Consider the following 17,343-nt stretch of genomic DNA (forward strand, 5'->3'; position numbering starts at 1 on the left):
TTCGCTTGTTGCAACAGCGTCATTTGCAAGTTGACCAATTGCAAGAGCGGCGACTTCAGAATTTTTTGCGCAGTCCGACAAACTCTTAGCAACAAAATCAAACGAAAGAATTTCAATCTTTCCTTTTACAAATGGACAAGGAACATTAGTATTTAATATTTCATCATCCACTCTAGGAATGAACTGTAAATGGTCCCGGAGTAAATCCATGCCTCGAAAGGCACGAAATCTGTTTGTATAGTGCTCATGTATTCTACGTCCAATGGAAACAATCAATTCTGAAGAGCGAGCATTCTTTAGGATGTCATGTTCAAGTTTTGCAATATCAGAAGGCTTCATGTCAGTATCTTCTGGTATGTTGGTCAGAAACAGTACAAAACTAGCATCTGGAAAGTAAGATTCTTGCATACTCCGAGCACCATCTAGAAGACGATCATCATCAGCATACCCAATGATGACGGAGATGTTTCTGAACTCATGTAGAGTCGGAAAGTAAGCCTTATGAAGTAATAGCCTCTCTGAATATGGTATGTCTCGGGACAATTTTCTAGCAATGATTAAGTCAATTCCATGATCTCTGGCGTCCCTGATTTCATCCTCAGAAACGTCAAACGCGGTTATGTAAACACTATGCCCTGTCGTTTTTAGCAGAGTTGATATATCTTTCTGAATGATGTTCCAGGAAAAGTCAGCTGTTTTCGGCCACCACCCAGTGCTGCTATCAGAAAAACGCCGTCTGAAATGAGAAACTTTAAGTGTGTTATAACATTCATGTCATGCGTACGTCTCATCGTTACAAGTAATGCTACAAAGCATACTTTATGTACATTTGATTTACACAAGCAGAACTACAACATTAGGTAACTATGAACCTGCATCAAATGTTGAATTTGCTGCACATTTCTTCCATATCTGTTAACTTCTACATACAGTACGACCCCTCCCTTTAAAATCAATAACAGAGAGAAATGCCATCATTGTCACTATTAAACGTAAATTAAGATATATATAAATATTGCAAAACAGCAACATGAGTGTCGCCAAGCATACAAATGATACAATTGAACAGTGATTTATTGGCCACGAAATGAATATTACTAAAAAGTGTTACTAGCGTACGTATTTAAGAAGTTTACAAAAGTAAGGGATTTTATTTCATGCAAAGATCATACAGCGCCTCCTTTGGCGGGGTCAAGAGGTCATCGTGTAGGCTTGTCCTATCCTCTTTTGTCCTAAGACAGTGAATGGGCGTTCATTCCATTCACTTTTTTTGTTTTAAAATAATCACAATCATTTAACCTTCATCTTTATTTAAAACTTATGCCATATATTCGCTTTGAAATTCGCAAGGGAGGTGAGTACCATGACTTCATGGCATGATCACCTGGACGGTGTGGTGCTGGCAGGCAACATGCATGGCCTTGATGACTTTGTCAAATGACGTGCGCGCCAAACAAATCTGAGGAATTTGCTCTTGCACTCTTCTGAATCGCACTGGGTCGGACGTAGGTGATTTTGCAAGTATTGATTTTTTTTCGAATTTAGCCATCTTCTTACAGCTTCACAATCCATATGTTGGATTTGCTGTTTTTATTGCTTTTATTTTCAACTTTGTTTAACCTTTCCGCTTTTACAGTAGCATCCCCTTTTATCACTTTTTGGATTTTGCTGCGTTTACGGCCTTACTTATTCACTGCGTTAGCACTTTCTGTGTTCATAGTCTCGCCTCCTTTTTATGCGTTTTTTTTTTTTGTATTTGCTACATTGACAGCAGAGGGCAAGTCAATAAATGGGACACTTAGGTCTGGGTTCTCACCATCTTGCCCATATCAGTTTCTCTATTCACCATATTTGTCTCCAAACCAGGCTTATTAGGACTTCATACCAGTCAAAGTCCATCAGCTTTCGTGCTTGAAATTATGTTAGCTGGAACCATTCACTAGGTGAATTTCTGCTATCTATCCTTTGTATAACTTTACGCAAAATACAGGTATGTAAGGGTAACTCAAACCCCTAACTGGGACCGCCCAACTGGGACTCCCAGTTGGCTCAAAGTGCACTCTGGGACCGGTCCCAGTTGACCTCCAGGATCAGTTCCAGTTGCCTTCCAGGACTGGTCCCAGTTTGCTTCAAGGAGCAGTCCCAGTTAGCTACCAGGACCGGTCCCAGTTAGCTTCCAGGATCCAGTCCCAGTTGGCTTCAAAATTAACTCTGGGACCGGTCCCAGTTGGCCTCCAGGATCAGTCCCAGTACACTTCAGGGACACATCCAATTGTGAACTGGGACCACTATGAAAAAATCTAGTTACTGTTACTTCGTACTTGCAATCTTTTATTGTTTTTCATAATTATAGGTATACCACATTTAATAGATCCCACTAAGGCCAAAGTAATTTAAGTCTTTGTTTTGCATCTGTGTGCACATACTAGGGTTTTTGTATACCCACGTTATGTTTTACATGGAAATAATCCAGAAATATTAACGCGTGTTTTAATTTTTTTTTATGTGTTTTAGTACTGCCTTCCCGCTGTTTCAAAACATTTGAGTAGGCGCATAACTTTGGCGTTACTGTGATGTACTCATTCTTAGCACTAGTACGTCCTGTGCTATGGTGTGTGTTGAAATCTTACTGCACGGATCACGTTGATAGAGAGACGTTGATGAAAAAAGGAGATGAAAATAACTGTGCAATTTAAGACTAGCAACTCATCAAGGCGTTCAAATTTACATTAAAAACAGCAAACAAAACATTTATCGAAAACTCGCTGTGTTTAATAGAATTGCAGTTCATTTGAAGTATATGAGTGATATCTTAATTTGGACGTAGTTATATTTTGAACAGATAGACATAAATAGGAGAGGGGCAACCATTGGTGCATGCATGTACTGGTACAGCAGAATCATTTCATTGTTATGCGAGGAAAAAATAGACATCAATGAGGTGATAATAGTCCCATAACATTTTAAGACAAAGGGTTTTGAATACACAAATTAACAAGTCAACAACACGCACTGCTTCAAAACTTCATTGACAGCTAGTAGCCATGTAGCATATGCTGTCTCAGTGTTTTCTATTTCAGTCTGTATGTCTGTCATAGCTCTATGGAACTACAAGTCCCAGAATTAAAATGAACCTGACTGTCCTAGAATGAAACTGGGAGATGTTAGGTTTCCAATACAAAAAACATACACAATTTTCACAGGGAACATGAATAAACAAGAGCATACAATTGCTACAAAAGGTATATAGTGGGATGGGAAACTCCTTTTCCATTAATATTACGATTTCATTTCACTGACTTCACCTTTGTGACCAGTGCAAGAGTTGACCGGTCCATGAGGCCAACTGGGACTGGTCCCAGAATGCATTTTGAGCCAACTGGGAGTCCCAGTTAGCAGTCCAGTTGGGGTTTTGAGCTACCCTTACCTACCTCCAAAATAATGTCAAGTGGTGGCATGCAATAGCAGCATTACTGCCGAGTGTCTTTCTTTGTACCTTGCGAAAGGTGTGGTTCCTGCCAATGGTCTTAAGCAGCAGACAGTTAACAGCATCATTATCATTAGCTTCTACAACAGTCGCGAGGGCTACAACCTACTTCTTCACAGTCAAAACACGCCTACTTGAGACATCAAAATATCAACAGCAGGCACATCTGCACACTATCCATAACGCGGTCCTTTTGATCAAAAGGCAGATATGGAGTCACGCCGACGTCACTCTATGAAGGAAACAATACCTCACCCACACATGGGGTTGAAGTAGTATAGGATACTTAATTTCACCCTCAGGTAAAACCAGTTTGTTAAGGCAAAAGATGCATGCCCTACTTTTTGAGCATTTATATGCTCTCAGTCGGAGGGATTATATGCGAAGAAATCTCTGTCAGTTCAGTTTATGAGAGCAATAGTAATATAGATAATATACGATTGCGGTGGATTTCATGTACGCGAGAGACTTGTTGCCCAACATAGGGGTACAACTAGTGAGCTTCTTAATTACAAATACTAATGTGTTCAAGGTTAGCTGGTTCAAATTTGTCAAAATTGTAATTCGGAAAGTTTTCTTGCTGTAAATCTCATCGCTGTGGTTGAACTTTTGCTGCAAATAAAATGGCAGCAGACTGAAACATGTGAGTTATATATGGCAACCCTGCTCATTGCATCCCATTAAGCTGGATTTTGCTGGGCTACAGCAAATATCAGGTTCTCAATGTGAGGTGTTACTGTGTCTTCAGCGTTTTAATTTTTTCCCTTTGTAAAATTTAGTGTGTTTTTACAGCTTGGCTTTCCCCTCATGGTTGGATTTCGGCTGTGCTGGTCCACTATGTTGGGTGTTGCTGTATGTTCAGCTTTTTCATTTTTCCCTGGTGGAAATTTCCCTCATGGTTGGATTCGGCTCTGCTGGTCAACTATCTAAGATGTTGCTGCGCGTAAAGCGTTTTCCCTGTGTGAAATTTGTTTTCAAGCTGTGGTTTTCCCCATACCGCTGGATCGGCTGAGTCAGCAGCAGTGTCATTTTATCCGCTTGTCATATGTTGGAGGCTGTGTCTGCATGGTACTGCCCAGGCTCCTTTAATGACTTTCCAATGTTTTGGTTCTGTCTGCCACTCAACCATATTAGCTATGTATATGTATAGAGCAACAACCTTACCGAGCCTAGTTTTCCCTTGTTTCCACCAACAGGCATGGCTCATGGAAAAAACGGCACAAAAAGAAGGAGACAATTAACTTCAGTGCAACTTGACACTTAGCATATTCAAATGCTGGACCAGACAATAGGGGTACAAGGCAACAATCAACAACATCAACTTTATAAAGTGTACATATGGGGTTTTGTTTTCTGTCATTCCTAGGACTATATTAGTTTGTCCTGTCTAAATCAATATGAAGCTATATTCTTGTCCACAAGACTTCCAAGTTATAGTGATGCCTCCTCTATCCTGCTATGAATTGCACATATATTTACAAAGGCAGACTTTCAATTACCAATCACAGGTTTCAGATATTGAAATCTTCTTGCAAGTTGAAGCAACATGCATGGCACAGATCAAATTTTGTGAGCCAGCTTCCCCTTTTAAGTAAAGTCAATGTATCGGGAAATCAGCTTTGTTTTCTGGTTTGACAGTGTGACAATTTTTTAACCTTTCTTTATCAATCCCAGTGCATTACTGCTTCTTTAAGACAGACTCTCTAACAATCATCCAGATGTTTTGGACATATGAAGTCGGTTTGCCTAAATGGCCTTTATGTACAATCAGTAAAGTTGTAAACAAAGTATACATATACGTCAACAGTTTAAGGCCAAGTTTTTATTAGCTACTATAGACTATAGTCTATAGAAGCTATTGGGATGGGTATCCGTCCAGCGTCCGTCGTCAGTCTGTATGTATGTATGTATGTATGTATGTATGTATGTATGTATGTATGTATGTAGTATGTATGTATGTAATGTATGTATGTATGTATGTATGTATGTATGTATGTATGTATGTATGTATGTATGTATGTATGTATGTATGTATGTATGTATGTATGTATGTATGTATGTATGTATGTATGTCTGTTTGTGAGGCGTCCGTCCACTCAAATATCTTGAGAACCGCAGTACTTACCGATTTGATATTTGTTGTGTAGATGAAAAATATGATTTTGAGAAACTATTTTTTTGAATTTTGTGATATTGTTGAAAATAGGCAAATTAATGTCAAAAAAGGTGTTTTTGGTAAAAAATCTTCTTCTTCATAACCGCTGGTCAGACAGCTTTGTTATTTGGTATACAGGTACCTAGGGATAACCCAACTTAGATTTGTTCAAATTGTGATGAAATATGCGAATGTGTATTTTTAAGGAATTTTTTTGTCATTTTTGGACAAAGTTTGACTTACATTGTATGTAATTCTTGTACTGTATAAACCCTATCAATTCACCCAGAAAAAAATAATTCTTATGATTTTAAATAATTGAATTAATTAGGAAATCATCAAAGCCAAAATAATTTTAGTGTGGAATTATCAGAAAGTTCAACTTTTTTGACAGTTCATAGTGAATTGAGGATTAAAACATGTAAAGGCAACTTTCGTGAATCCCAACTTTGATATATTCTGAACCACCATTTATGTTATCTAAAAGAAATTACTCATAATAGTTTGTCATGATAGGGTGGTCAAATAAATAGAGATAGAGAAAGTTCTAATTTCCATTTATGGTTGACTGGTAAGGATAAAAGAAGATTACTTTTTGAGGAAAAAATAGAGTGGTCAATTAAAAGAGTGGTCAGAGTGATAGGGTTTTTATGGTAAAGCTGGGCTGTAAGATTCCTCATGTGCTATTTATAGTAATTATGCAATCTGTTTATACAGTGCAATGAAAGTGTAACATGATTCCTTATAATGCTTTTGATGACCTTGAACTTCTTAAGTTTCAATCATTTGTCTCTTCTGTGTGCTTTCTCTGAGTACGTACAGTCTCAACTATTCAACAGAACTTACTTACAATGTTAATTTGAAAGTTAAAATGTGCTTGGTTAATAGGATGAAATACTCTGATATTAAAAGATAACGAGCTCAAGATTCTTTATAACCTGACAGATATGCTGTTTTTTATGACGTGAATCTTGATTTAAGCAAGTCTTGTTTACTTTAATTAGAATGTAATTAACTCTCGTTTATTTGCTATTATAGACTAATATAGTCTGATGAAATATGCAAATCTGTATTTTTACGGAATTTTTTCCATTTTTGGTCAGGCAATCCTGAAATGAGCTATCAAAGATATCGACCTTCTTCATCAATTCATTTGTCACAAAAGGTTATTCTCTACATAACACAGCAGAGCTCTGTCAACTGTTGAGTCGCTTGTTTTTTTCAAAACCGCTGGTCAGACAGCTTTAATGTTTGGTTTACATGTCCCTAGGATGACCTTAGTGAGATAATTTCATACAGTCAGGAAATACTTAATTTTGTGTCCATGTCTATAGTAGCTTTAGGGACTTTGGCCCTATGTTTTTATTTTAATTTTATTAATAATGACTTCCACAGCTGAGGCCATTTATGGAAGACTGTTAGTAAAAATACAGATACAGAGTTAAAACATGAAGACAAGACGAACAAACTTTAACAAATACTGAGAAAACAATATTTTAAAACATTTTTAAAACCATTTTAATTCACAGAAAAAGGATCAATGTCATTGTATTCGTTTAAAAGCAAATTAGCTTGTCTCGGAATTCTACTAAGAAGAGAGTCACCAACACAATTAACTCTACCAAATGGCACATGAAACAAAGTAGTACGCCTAGTTGAAAACCTTGGTACATGAAGACTAAAAAATGAAGCTAAAGCATTAACATTAAACTTTGCATTTATACATTTGTATAAAAATATATGATCAAAAATAGTCATCCTTGATTTAATGACTGTAAATTGTAAATATTGCACAACGAGTTAGCACAGTAACTGTTTGCAGGGTCGTTGTGCCGTTCTAGCTTATTACCTGATGTCCCTTAAGATGTTCCTCAAGTGACAACGTATAAGGAGAAAATAATGTTTTGTTGGATTGGGAGGACGCTGTTTAGAAATATATTAATGTAGTAAAGGTAGTTTTTAGGGTCACACTTTGCACTTCCTCCAGACTAGCAGATTCAATTTCACATTGCTAACATTTTTTCGCTATCTTCCACGCATTGTGATTCCATTGAGTATACTTTGCTTTTTCAGAGAGAATTTTTCCATCCAAAAGGGGTTTTTAATCTCTGTTTTTGGAGCAAAGTCTCTCTTTGGTTTGTGTTTAGCCACAGTAGGAAATACAGGTTCTCAATTTGAGTTTGTGCCTTGTTTCCCAAGGTAGTAATAAGGAGAGGGGGTCAACCAGACTTGTTTGTAGATATAGTACAAAATGTAGTTTTCAGACTTTACAATTGTTACAGCTTTACCTCGATTGCTGCAATAACACTGATGGTAGTAGCATAGCCAATCAAAATATATATGTAGGATGGTTATGTTATTGCTAGATAGATACTGGTATTGTGCTAATATAAATGTAGCATGCATCTGTGCAACAGGCATGTGGCACAGTTCATTTGCCAATTTCTCAACACAGCAGAAGTCAATGTAGCGACCAAGACAGGCCACTGTTCTCGAGGGCTGCAGTGATGTAGAGTTTATTCTTGCTGGGCCGACACAAGGTGTGTCTTGTGGCGTGTTTGGGCCCCACAAGATCGGGGCGTGATTAAGTGGGTTACCTGTGTAGGTAAATTCTTTGTTAGACTGTTAACTGGTCACCCATTTTGTGGCCCACTTTATGTATTTTACAGTAATGAGCATGTTAATCATTGTAATGAAAATTTGTTTATGAGTGAGTTTATTGGTCATCCATTTTGTGGCCTAATCGATGTATCTCACCTTTACAATTTTATCACACGTATAAGTAGGCTAGTTATTGTAAGGCCGCACGTTGTGTACTATGTTCGTGTGTCATCAATTAGTGGCCTGTTTGATGTATTTTACAAAAATTACAGTTTTTTCATTAAATGGTCACCCATTTGGTGGCGCATTTCACCAACAAAGGCCTTAGTTGGGTATTCCTTAATTTCGCCGATGTTGTAGCTGGCTGGGACACAGCATCACTACCAGTGATGTTGGGCCTTGTCTAGCATTTACAGCGTTTTCGGGGATAAATGCAAATTATTATACAGTAAACCTGCAGAACGTTTCAAGTGTCCTCTCTTTCCTATATTAGTAAACTTCGAATCATACCACCAATACCATTATAAATATTCTTAACAAAGAAGTTCTTACCCTGTTATTTCAAATGTTTGCTTGATTTTTGATACATCTCAATTTTCTTACACACTAGAATACTTTTCTATCAGCTTGCATCAAGCAGGACGCTGATATTTTCGACTACTTATGAAGATTTCACATAACTTACTCGTCTCAGTTAAGGAGATATCGCCAGTGCCACCAGCAGTTCCAGATTTGTTTACATGAATTCCTGTCGCAACCTTGCCATCTGTGATATATCAATGGATAAAAATAGAGCGTTCAAGTACAAACTGGCAATATTTTGTTTATGTCTTTCATCATTTAACATGCTAAACAATTAGACGGACTACTGAATCATCATTCTGTATTCTGAGGAAATAACTTAAGGTTCCAGACAAGAAATTGACCTCTTTAAGCTACCAATTCTCCAGTACTTAATCAGCTCACAACCCCCGTAAGTTATATATTTTCGGAAAGCTTAGATATAGGGAAAAGGTTGGTTACCATAGATTTTGTCACAATTTTGTGCATAATTATCACGTGACTGGTAATATGCATAACCTTTTCTAAATCTGGTTTCCCTATGTTTTGTTTCAGTGCTTTGAGATATATGGCTGAAATTTGTTTGATTGCAAGCTGTCCTAAGGATCTTCAAAAGTGAGTCTCACAATTTTTAAACCTTCGAAAACAATTTTTATGCCAGAAAAACTTCCAGAGCGGTGAAATTAATCCTTGTTGATTTCTTTAAAATTATACTCCTAAAAACTAACCAAATTAAAAAAATCTGAGACACTCTTTGGAAGAACATTTTAACAGCTTGCATTCTAGAAAGTTTGAGTTAGGTATTATGAAGAATTGAGACAAAACATAGGGAAAACCGATTTTTGAAATGCCATGCAAATTACCTGTCATGTGATAGTTGTGTAAATAATGGTGACACATATTAGCTATGTATATGTATAGAGCAACAACCTTACCGAGCCTAGTTTTCCCTTTGTTTCCACCAACAGGCATGGCTCATGGAAAAAACGGCACAAAAAGAAGGAGACAATTAACTTTAGTGCAACTTGACACTTAGCATATTCAAATGCTGGACCAGACAATAGGGGTACAAGGCAACAATCAACAACATCAACTTTATAAAGTGTACATATGGGGTTTTGTTTTCTGTCATTCCTAGGACTATATTAGTTTGTCCTGTCTAAATCAATATGAAGCTATATTCTTGTCCACAAGACTTCCAAGTTATAGTGATGCCTCCTCTATCCTGCTATGAATTGCACATATATTTACAAAGGCAGACTTTCAATTACCAATCACAGGTTTCAGATATTTGAAATCTTCTTGCAAGTTGAAGCAACATGCATGGCACAGATCAAATTTTGTGAGCCAGCTTCCCCTTTTAAGTAAAGTCAATGTATCGGGAAATCAGCTTTGTTTTCTGGTTTGACAGTGTGACAATTTTTTAACCTTTCTTTATCAATCCCAGTGCATTACTGCTTCTTTAAGACAGACTCTCTAACAATCATCCAGATGTTTTGGACATATGAAGTCGGTTTGCCTAAATGGCCTTTATGTACAATCAGTAAAGTTGTAAACAAAGTATACATATACGTCAACAGTTTAAGGCCAAGTTTTTATTAGCTACTATAGACTATAGTCTATAGAAGCTATTGGGATGGGTATCCGTCCAGCGTCCGTCGTCAGTCTGTATGTATGTATGTATGTATGTATGTATGTATGTATGTATGTATGTATGTATGTATTATGTATGTATGTATATGTATGTATGTATGTATGTATGTATGTATGTATGTATGTATGTATGTATGTATGTATGTATGTATGTATGTATGTATGTATGTATGTCTGTCTGTTTGTGAGGCGTCCGTCCACTCAAATATCTTGAGAACCGCAGTACTCACCGATTTGATATTTGTTGTGTAGATGAAAAATATGATTTTGAGAAACGATTTTTTTGAATTTTGTGATATTGTTGAAAATAGGCAAATTAATGTCAAAAAAGTTGTTTTTGGTAAAAAATCTTCTTCTTCATAACCGCTGGTCAGACAGCTTTGTGATTGGTATACAGGTACCTAGGGATAACCCAACTTAGATTTGTTCAAATTGTGATGAAATATGCGAATGTGTATTTTAAGGAATTTTTTGTCATTTTTGGACAAAGTTTGACTTACATTGTATGTAATTCTTGTACTGTATAAACCCTATCAATTCACCCAGAAAAAAATAATTCTTATGATTTTAAATAATTGAATTAATTAGGAAATCATCAAAGCCAAAATATTTTAGTGTGGAATTATCAGAAAGTTCAACTTTTTTGACAGTTCATAGTGAATTGAGGATTAAAACATGTAAAGGCAACTTTCGTGAATCCCAACTTTGATATATTCTGAACCACCATTTATGTTATCTAAAGAAATTACTCATAATAGTTTGTCATGATAGGGTGGTCAAATAAATAGAGATAGAGAAAGTTCTAATTTCCATTTATGGTTGACTTGGTAAGGATAAAAGAAGATTACTTTTGAGGAAAAAATAGAGTGGTCAATTAAAAGAGTGGTCAGAGTGATAGGGTTTTTATGGTAAAGCTGGGCTGTAAGATTCCTCATGTGCTATTTATAGTAATTATGCAATCTGTTTATACAGTGCAATGAAAGTGTAACATGATTCCTTATAATGCTTTTGATGACCTTGAACTTCTTAAGTTTCAATCATTTGTCTCTTCTGTGTGCTTTCTCTGAGTACGTACAGTCTCAACTATTCAACAGAACTTACTTACAATGTTAATTTGAAAGTTAAATGTGCTTGGTTAATAGGATGAAAATACTGATATTAAAAGATAACGAGCTCAAGATTCTTTATAACCTGACAGATATGCTGTTTTTTATGACGTGAATCTTGATTTAAGCAAGTCTTGTTTACTTTAATTAGAATGGTAATTAACTCTCGTTTATTTGCTATTATAGACTAATATAGTCTGATGAAATATGCAAATCTGTATTTTTACGGAATTTTTTCCATTTTTGGTCAGGCAATCCTGAAATGAGCTATCAAAGATATCGACCTTCTTCATCAATTCATTTGTCACAAAAGGTTATTCTCTACATAACACAGCAGAGCTCTGTCAACTGTTGAGTCGCTTGTTTTTTTTCAAACCGCTGGTCAGACAGCTTTAATGTTTGGTTTACATGTCCCTAGGATGACCTTAGTGAGATAATTTCATACAGTCAGGAAATACTTAATTTTGTGTCCATGTCTATAGTAGCTTTAGGGACTTTGGCCCTATGTTTTTATTTTAATTTTATTAATAATGACTTCCACAGCTGAGGCCATTTATGGAAGACTGTAGTAAAAATACAGATACAGAGTTAAAACATGAAGACAAGACGAACAAACTTTAACAAATACTGAGAAAACAATATTTTAAAACATTTTTAAAACCATTTTAATTCACAGAAAAAGGATCAATGTCATTGTATTCGTTTAAAAGCAAATTAGCTTGTCTCGGAATTCTACTAAGAAGAGAGTCACCAACACAATTAACTCTACCAAATGGCACATGAAACAAAGTAGTACGCCTAGTTGAAAACCTTGGTACATGAAGACTAAAAATGAAGCTAAAGCATTAACATTAAACTTTGCATTTATACATTTGTATAAAAATATATGATCAAAAATAGTCATCCTTGATTTTAATGACTGTAAATTGTAAATATTGCACAACGAGTTAGCACAGTAACTGTTTGCAGGGTCGTTGTGCCGTTCTAGCTTATTACCTGATGTCCCTTAAGATGTTCCTCAAGTGACAACGTATAAGGAGAAAAAATGTTTTGTTGGATTGGGAGGACGCTGTTTAGAAATATATTAATGTAGTAAAGGTAGTTTTTAGGGTCACACTTTGCACTTCCTCCAGACTAGCAGATTCAATTTCACATTGCTAACATTTTTTCGCTATCTTCCACGCATTGTGATTCCATTGAGTATACTTTGCTTTTTCAGAGAGAATTTTTCCATCCAAAAGGGGTTTTTAATCTCTGTTTTTGGAGCAAAGTCTCTCTTTGGTTTGTGTTTAGCCACAGTAGGAAATACAGGTTCTCAATTTGAGTTTGTGCCTTGTTTTCCCAAGGTAGTAATAAGGAGAGGGGGTCAACCAGACTTGTTTGTAGATATAGTACAAAATGTAGTTTTCAGACTTTACAATTGTTACAGCTTTACCTCGATTGCTGCAATAACACTGATGGTAGTAGCATAGCCAATCAAAATATATATGTAGGATGGTTATGTTATTGCTAGATAGATACTGGTATTGTGCTAATATAAATGTAGCATGCATCTGTGCAACAGGCATGTGGCACAGTTCATTTGCCAATTTCTCAACACAGCAGAAGTCAATGTAGCGACCAAGACAGGCCACTGTTCTCGAGGGCTGCAGTGATGTAGAGTTTATTCTTGCTGGGCCGACACAAGGTGTGTCTTGTGGCGTGTTTGGGCCCCACAAGATCGGGGCGTGATTAAGTGGGTTACCTGTGTAGGTAAATTCTTTGTTAGACTGTTAACTGGTCACCCATTTTGTGGCCCACTTTATGTATTTTACAGTAATGAGCATGTTAATCATTGTAATGAAAATTTGTTTATGAGTGAGTTTATTGGTCATCCATTTTGTGGCCTAATCGATGTATCTCACCTTTACAATTTTATCACACGTATAAGTAGGCTAGTTATTGTAAGGCCGCACGTTGTGTACTATGTTCGTGTGTCATCAATTAGTGGCCTGTTTGATGTATTTTACAAAAATTACAGTTTTTTCATTAAATGGTCACCCATTTGGTGGCGCATTTCACCAACAAAGGCCTTAGTTGGGTATTCCTTAATTTCGCCGATGTTGTAGCTGGCTGGGACACAGCATCACTACCAGTGATGTTGGGCCTTGTCTAGCATTTACAGCGTTTTCGGGGATAAATGCAAATTATTATACAGTAAACCTGCAGAACGTTTCAAGTGTCCTCTCTTTCCTATATTAGTAAACTTCGAATCATACCACCAATACCATTATAAATATTCTTAACAAAGAAGTTCTTACCCTGTTATTTCAAATGTTTGCTTGATTTTTGATACATCTCAATTTTCTTACACACTAGAATACTTTTCTATCAGCTTGCATCAAGCAGGACGCTTGATATTTTCGACTACTTATGAAGATTTCACATAACTTACTCGTCTCAGTTAAGGAGATATCGCCAGTACCACCAGCAGTTCCAGATTTGTTTACATGAATTCCTGTCGCAACCTTGCCATCTGTGATATATCAATGGATAAAAATAGAGCGTTCAAGTACAAACTGGCAATATTTTGTTTATGTCTTTCATCATTTAACATGCTAAACAATTAGACGGACTACTGAATCATCATTCTGTATTCTGAGGAAATAACTTAAGGTTCCAGACAAGAAATTGACCTCTTTAAGCTACCAATTCTCCAGTACTTAATCAGCTCACAACCCCCGTAAGTTATATATTTTCGGAAAGCTTAGATATAGGGAAAAGGTTGGTTACCATAGATTTTGTCACAATTTTGTGCATAATTATCACGTGACTGGTAATATGCATAACCTTTTCTAAAATCTGGTTTCCCTATGTTTTGTTTCAGTGCTTTGAGATATATGGCTGAAATTTGTTTGATTGCAAGCTGTCCTAAGGATCTTCAAAAGTGAGTCTCACAATTTTTAAACCTTCGAAAACAATTTTTATGCCAGAAAAACTTCCAGAGCGGTGAAATTAATCCTTGTTGATTTCTTTAAAATTATACTCCTAAAAACTAACCAAATTATAAAAAATCTGAGACACTCTTTGGAAGAACATTTTACAGCTTGCATTCTAGAAAGTTTGAGTTAGGTATTATGAAGAATTGAGACAAAACATAGGGAAAACCGATTTTTGAAATGCCATGCAAATTACCTGTCATGTGATAGTTGTGTAAATAATGGTGACACTGTTGTTACAAAATGTTTCCCTATATCAGAGCGTTTAGAAAATTTACAGTTCTGAGCGTATTAACCACCAGAGATTTGGTAGATTATAAAGTTCATTTTCTTGTCTTAAGCCTTTAAGTTCTCACCTTTTGTAAAACGTCGTTCTTGCAACTTTGTGGGTACTTCTTCGTTGAATTTCTTCAACAAATGTTCATGTGACTTGGCAATATGCTCCTCTCTTACGGACATTGTCAAAATATTTTGCATTGTTTTTGCATTATTGCAAAAGGTTTCATACGAGATTTGGTTCTCGAGAATATGAGAAATTTTTTCTTTTAGTTTGCCGGCGATCTTTCCTGGATCGTAATGCATTCCTAATCCCTCGACTATTATCATATTGTATTGGTCAATCATATCCTCTTCCAAATAATCAGCAATGCCAGAGTATGGAGGCATTATTGTGGGTACACCAGCTGCGGCCGATAGAAGAGTAATCATTCCAAACTGATCTTGTTCAGGTGTGACTAAATGTAGGTGACATTGTTTAAAGTCAACCAATATTGTTGACATTATGTCACGTGTAAATGGTAATGCTTTAACAGACACGTGAAAAGAGTCAGTTGTATGCCTTAACAGCTCTTGGCATTCTCCCAAAATTTCAACTGGTAAGCCACGGATTTTCCACTTAAATCCTTTGACCGATTTGCTTGTTGCAACAGCGTCATTTGCAAGTTGACCAATTGCAAGAGCGGCGACTTGAGAATTTTTTGCGCAGTCCGACAAACTCTTAGCAGCGAAATCAAACGAAAGAATTTCAATCTTTTCTTTTACAAATGGACAAGGAACATTAGTATTTAATATTTCATCATCCACTCTAGGAATGAACTGTAAATGGTCCCGGAGTAAATCCATGCCTCGAAAGGCACGAAATCTGTTTGTATAGTGCTCATGTATTCTACGTCCAATGGAAACAATCAATTCTGAAGAGCGAGCATTCTTTAGGATGTCATGTTCAAGTTTTGCAATATCAGAAGGCTTCATGTCAGTATCTTCTGGTATGTTAGTCAGAAACAGTACAAAACTAGCATCTGGAAAGTAAGATTCTTGCATACTCCGAGCACCATCTAGAAGACGATCATCATCAGCATACCCAATGATGACGGAGATGTTTCTGAACTCATGTAGAGTCGGAAAGTAAGCCTTATGAAGTAATAGCCTCTCTGAATATGGTATGTCTCGGGACAATTTTCTAGCAATGATTAAGTCAATTCCATGATTTCTGGCGTCCCTGATTTCATCCTCAGAAACGTCAAACGCGGTTATGTAAACACTATGCCCTGTCGTTTTTAGCAGAGTTGATATATCTTTCTGAATGATGTTCCAGGAAAAGTCAGCTGTTTTCGGCCACCACCCAGTGCTTGCTATCAGAAAAACGCCGTCTGAAATGAGAAACTTTGAATATGTTATAACATACATGACATGTATGTGTCCATAGTTACAAGTACTGTTTCAAAGTATACTTTATTTACATTTATTGACAAAAGCAGAGCTACAAATTGGTTAACAATGAAAATGCATAACATGTTGGATTTGCTTCACAGGTCCTTCACGTTTGTCATTTTCTACAGAGGAATAGACCCGTCCCTTTACCATGGATGACAGAGAGAGATTTATTAATTGCTTGACGCTACTAAATGTAAGTAAAAATACCAAAACAAACAGGAATTGCAAAACAGCAACACTAGTGCCGGCAAGTATACAAATAACACAAACTGATCAATGACTTATCGGCCACGAAATGAATATTACTTAAAAGTGTTACTGGCGCACGTGTATTTGCATATTTTCCTTAAGTACACCAGCAGAGCATTTTAAGTCTCCTCTCTTTTCTATATTAGTAGAGTTTGAATTCATAGCGTCAATACCATTAAAAATATTGTTAACAAAACACTTCTTACCTTTGTTATGTCTAATGTTTGTTTGTTTTCAGATACATCTCTATTTACTTACACGCCAGACTACCTTTCTGACATCAACCAAGACATTTAATATTTTTGAATACCTATATCGTTTTCAATAACTTACTCGTCTCAGTTAAGGAGATATCACCGGCTCCACCAGTATTTCCAGATTTGTTTACATGCTTTCCTGTCTCAACCTTGCCGTCTGTGAAACATCAATGGACAAAAATAGACCGTTTCGAGTATAAACTAGCATCATTTTCTTTATGACTGTTGTCATTTAACATAATTTAACAATAAGAAGGGACTACTTAAGCATCATTCTGCATCCGAGGGATAAACGTAACATTCTCACCTTTTGTAAAACGTCGTTCTTGTAAGTTTGGGCTGACTAGTTCTGTGATATTTTTTGACAGATTTTTATGTGATTTATCAATATATTCTTCAGCCAACTTCACAGTAATGGAGATATCATCGGTGCCACCAGCCGTTCGAGATTTGTGAAACTGTTTTCGTTCCAGAAGTCTGCCGTCTGTCAAACGTCAACGGAAACAAAATCGAACATTTAAGTACAAACTAGCATCAGTTTTCTTTACGTCTTTTAATCATTTTTACATTATTTAATAACTAG

At 36.3% G+C, this 17,343-nt stretch overlaps 1 protein-coding gene and 1 long non-coding RNA gene across 2 annotated transcripts; both read right to left on the reverse strand.

The window, feature by feature from the left end:
• Positions 1-198: 198 nt before the first annotated feature.
• On the reverse strand, positions 199-10,519 carry LOC139125486 (uncharacterized). Its single transcript, XR_011550245.1, has 3 exons — positions 9,740-10,519; positions 8,929-9,009; positions 199-736 (listed from the first exon to the last, which is right to left on the reverse strand). It is a non-coding gene; the product is annotated as an uncharacterized lncRNA (long non-coding RNA).
• Positions 10,520-12,629: 2,110 nt separating this feature from the next.
• LOC139125487 (uncharacterized) lies at positions 12,630-17,236 on the reverse strand. Its single transcript, XM_070691552.1, has 4 exons — positions 17,068-17,236; positions 16,837-16,917; positions 14,898-16,190; positions 12,630-14,078 (listed from the first exon to the last, which is right to left on the reverse strand). The coding sequence occupies exons 3-4, from the start codon at positions 15,859-15,861 to the stop codon at positions 13,918-13,920; spliced, it is 1,125 nt and encodes a 374-aa protein (XP_070547653.1). The 5' UTR covers positions 15,862-16,190; positions 16,837-16,917; positions 17,068-17,236; the 3' UTR covers positions 12,630-13,917.
• Between the last annotated feature and the right edge of the window lie 107 nt (positions 17,237-17,343).

This window comes from Ptychodera flava (genome assembly GCF_041260155.1).
Source record: "Ptychodera flava strain L36383 chromosome 3 unlocalized genomic scaffold, AS_Pfla_20210202 Scaffold_25__1_contigs__length_14229661_pilon, whole genome shotgun sequence".
Taxonomy (NCBI): domain Eukaryota; kingdom Metazoa; phylum Hemichordata; class Enteropneusta; family Ptychoderidae; genus Ptychodera; species Ptychodera flava.

Excerpts from the sequence above, each read along its gene's own strand:
- LOC139125487 (XM_070691552.1), bottom strand. The coding sequence starts at position 15,861 with ATGCAAGAATCTTACTTTCCAGATGCTAGTTTTGTACTGTTTCTGACT. Across the intron at positions 14,079-14,897 it reads AGAACGACGTTTTACAAAAG|ATGGCAAGGTTGCGACAGGA; the intron begins GTGAGAACTTAA and ends GATATATCACAG.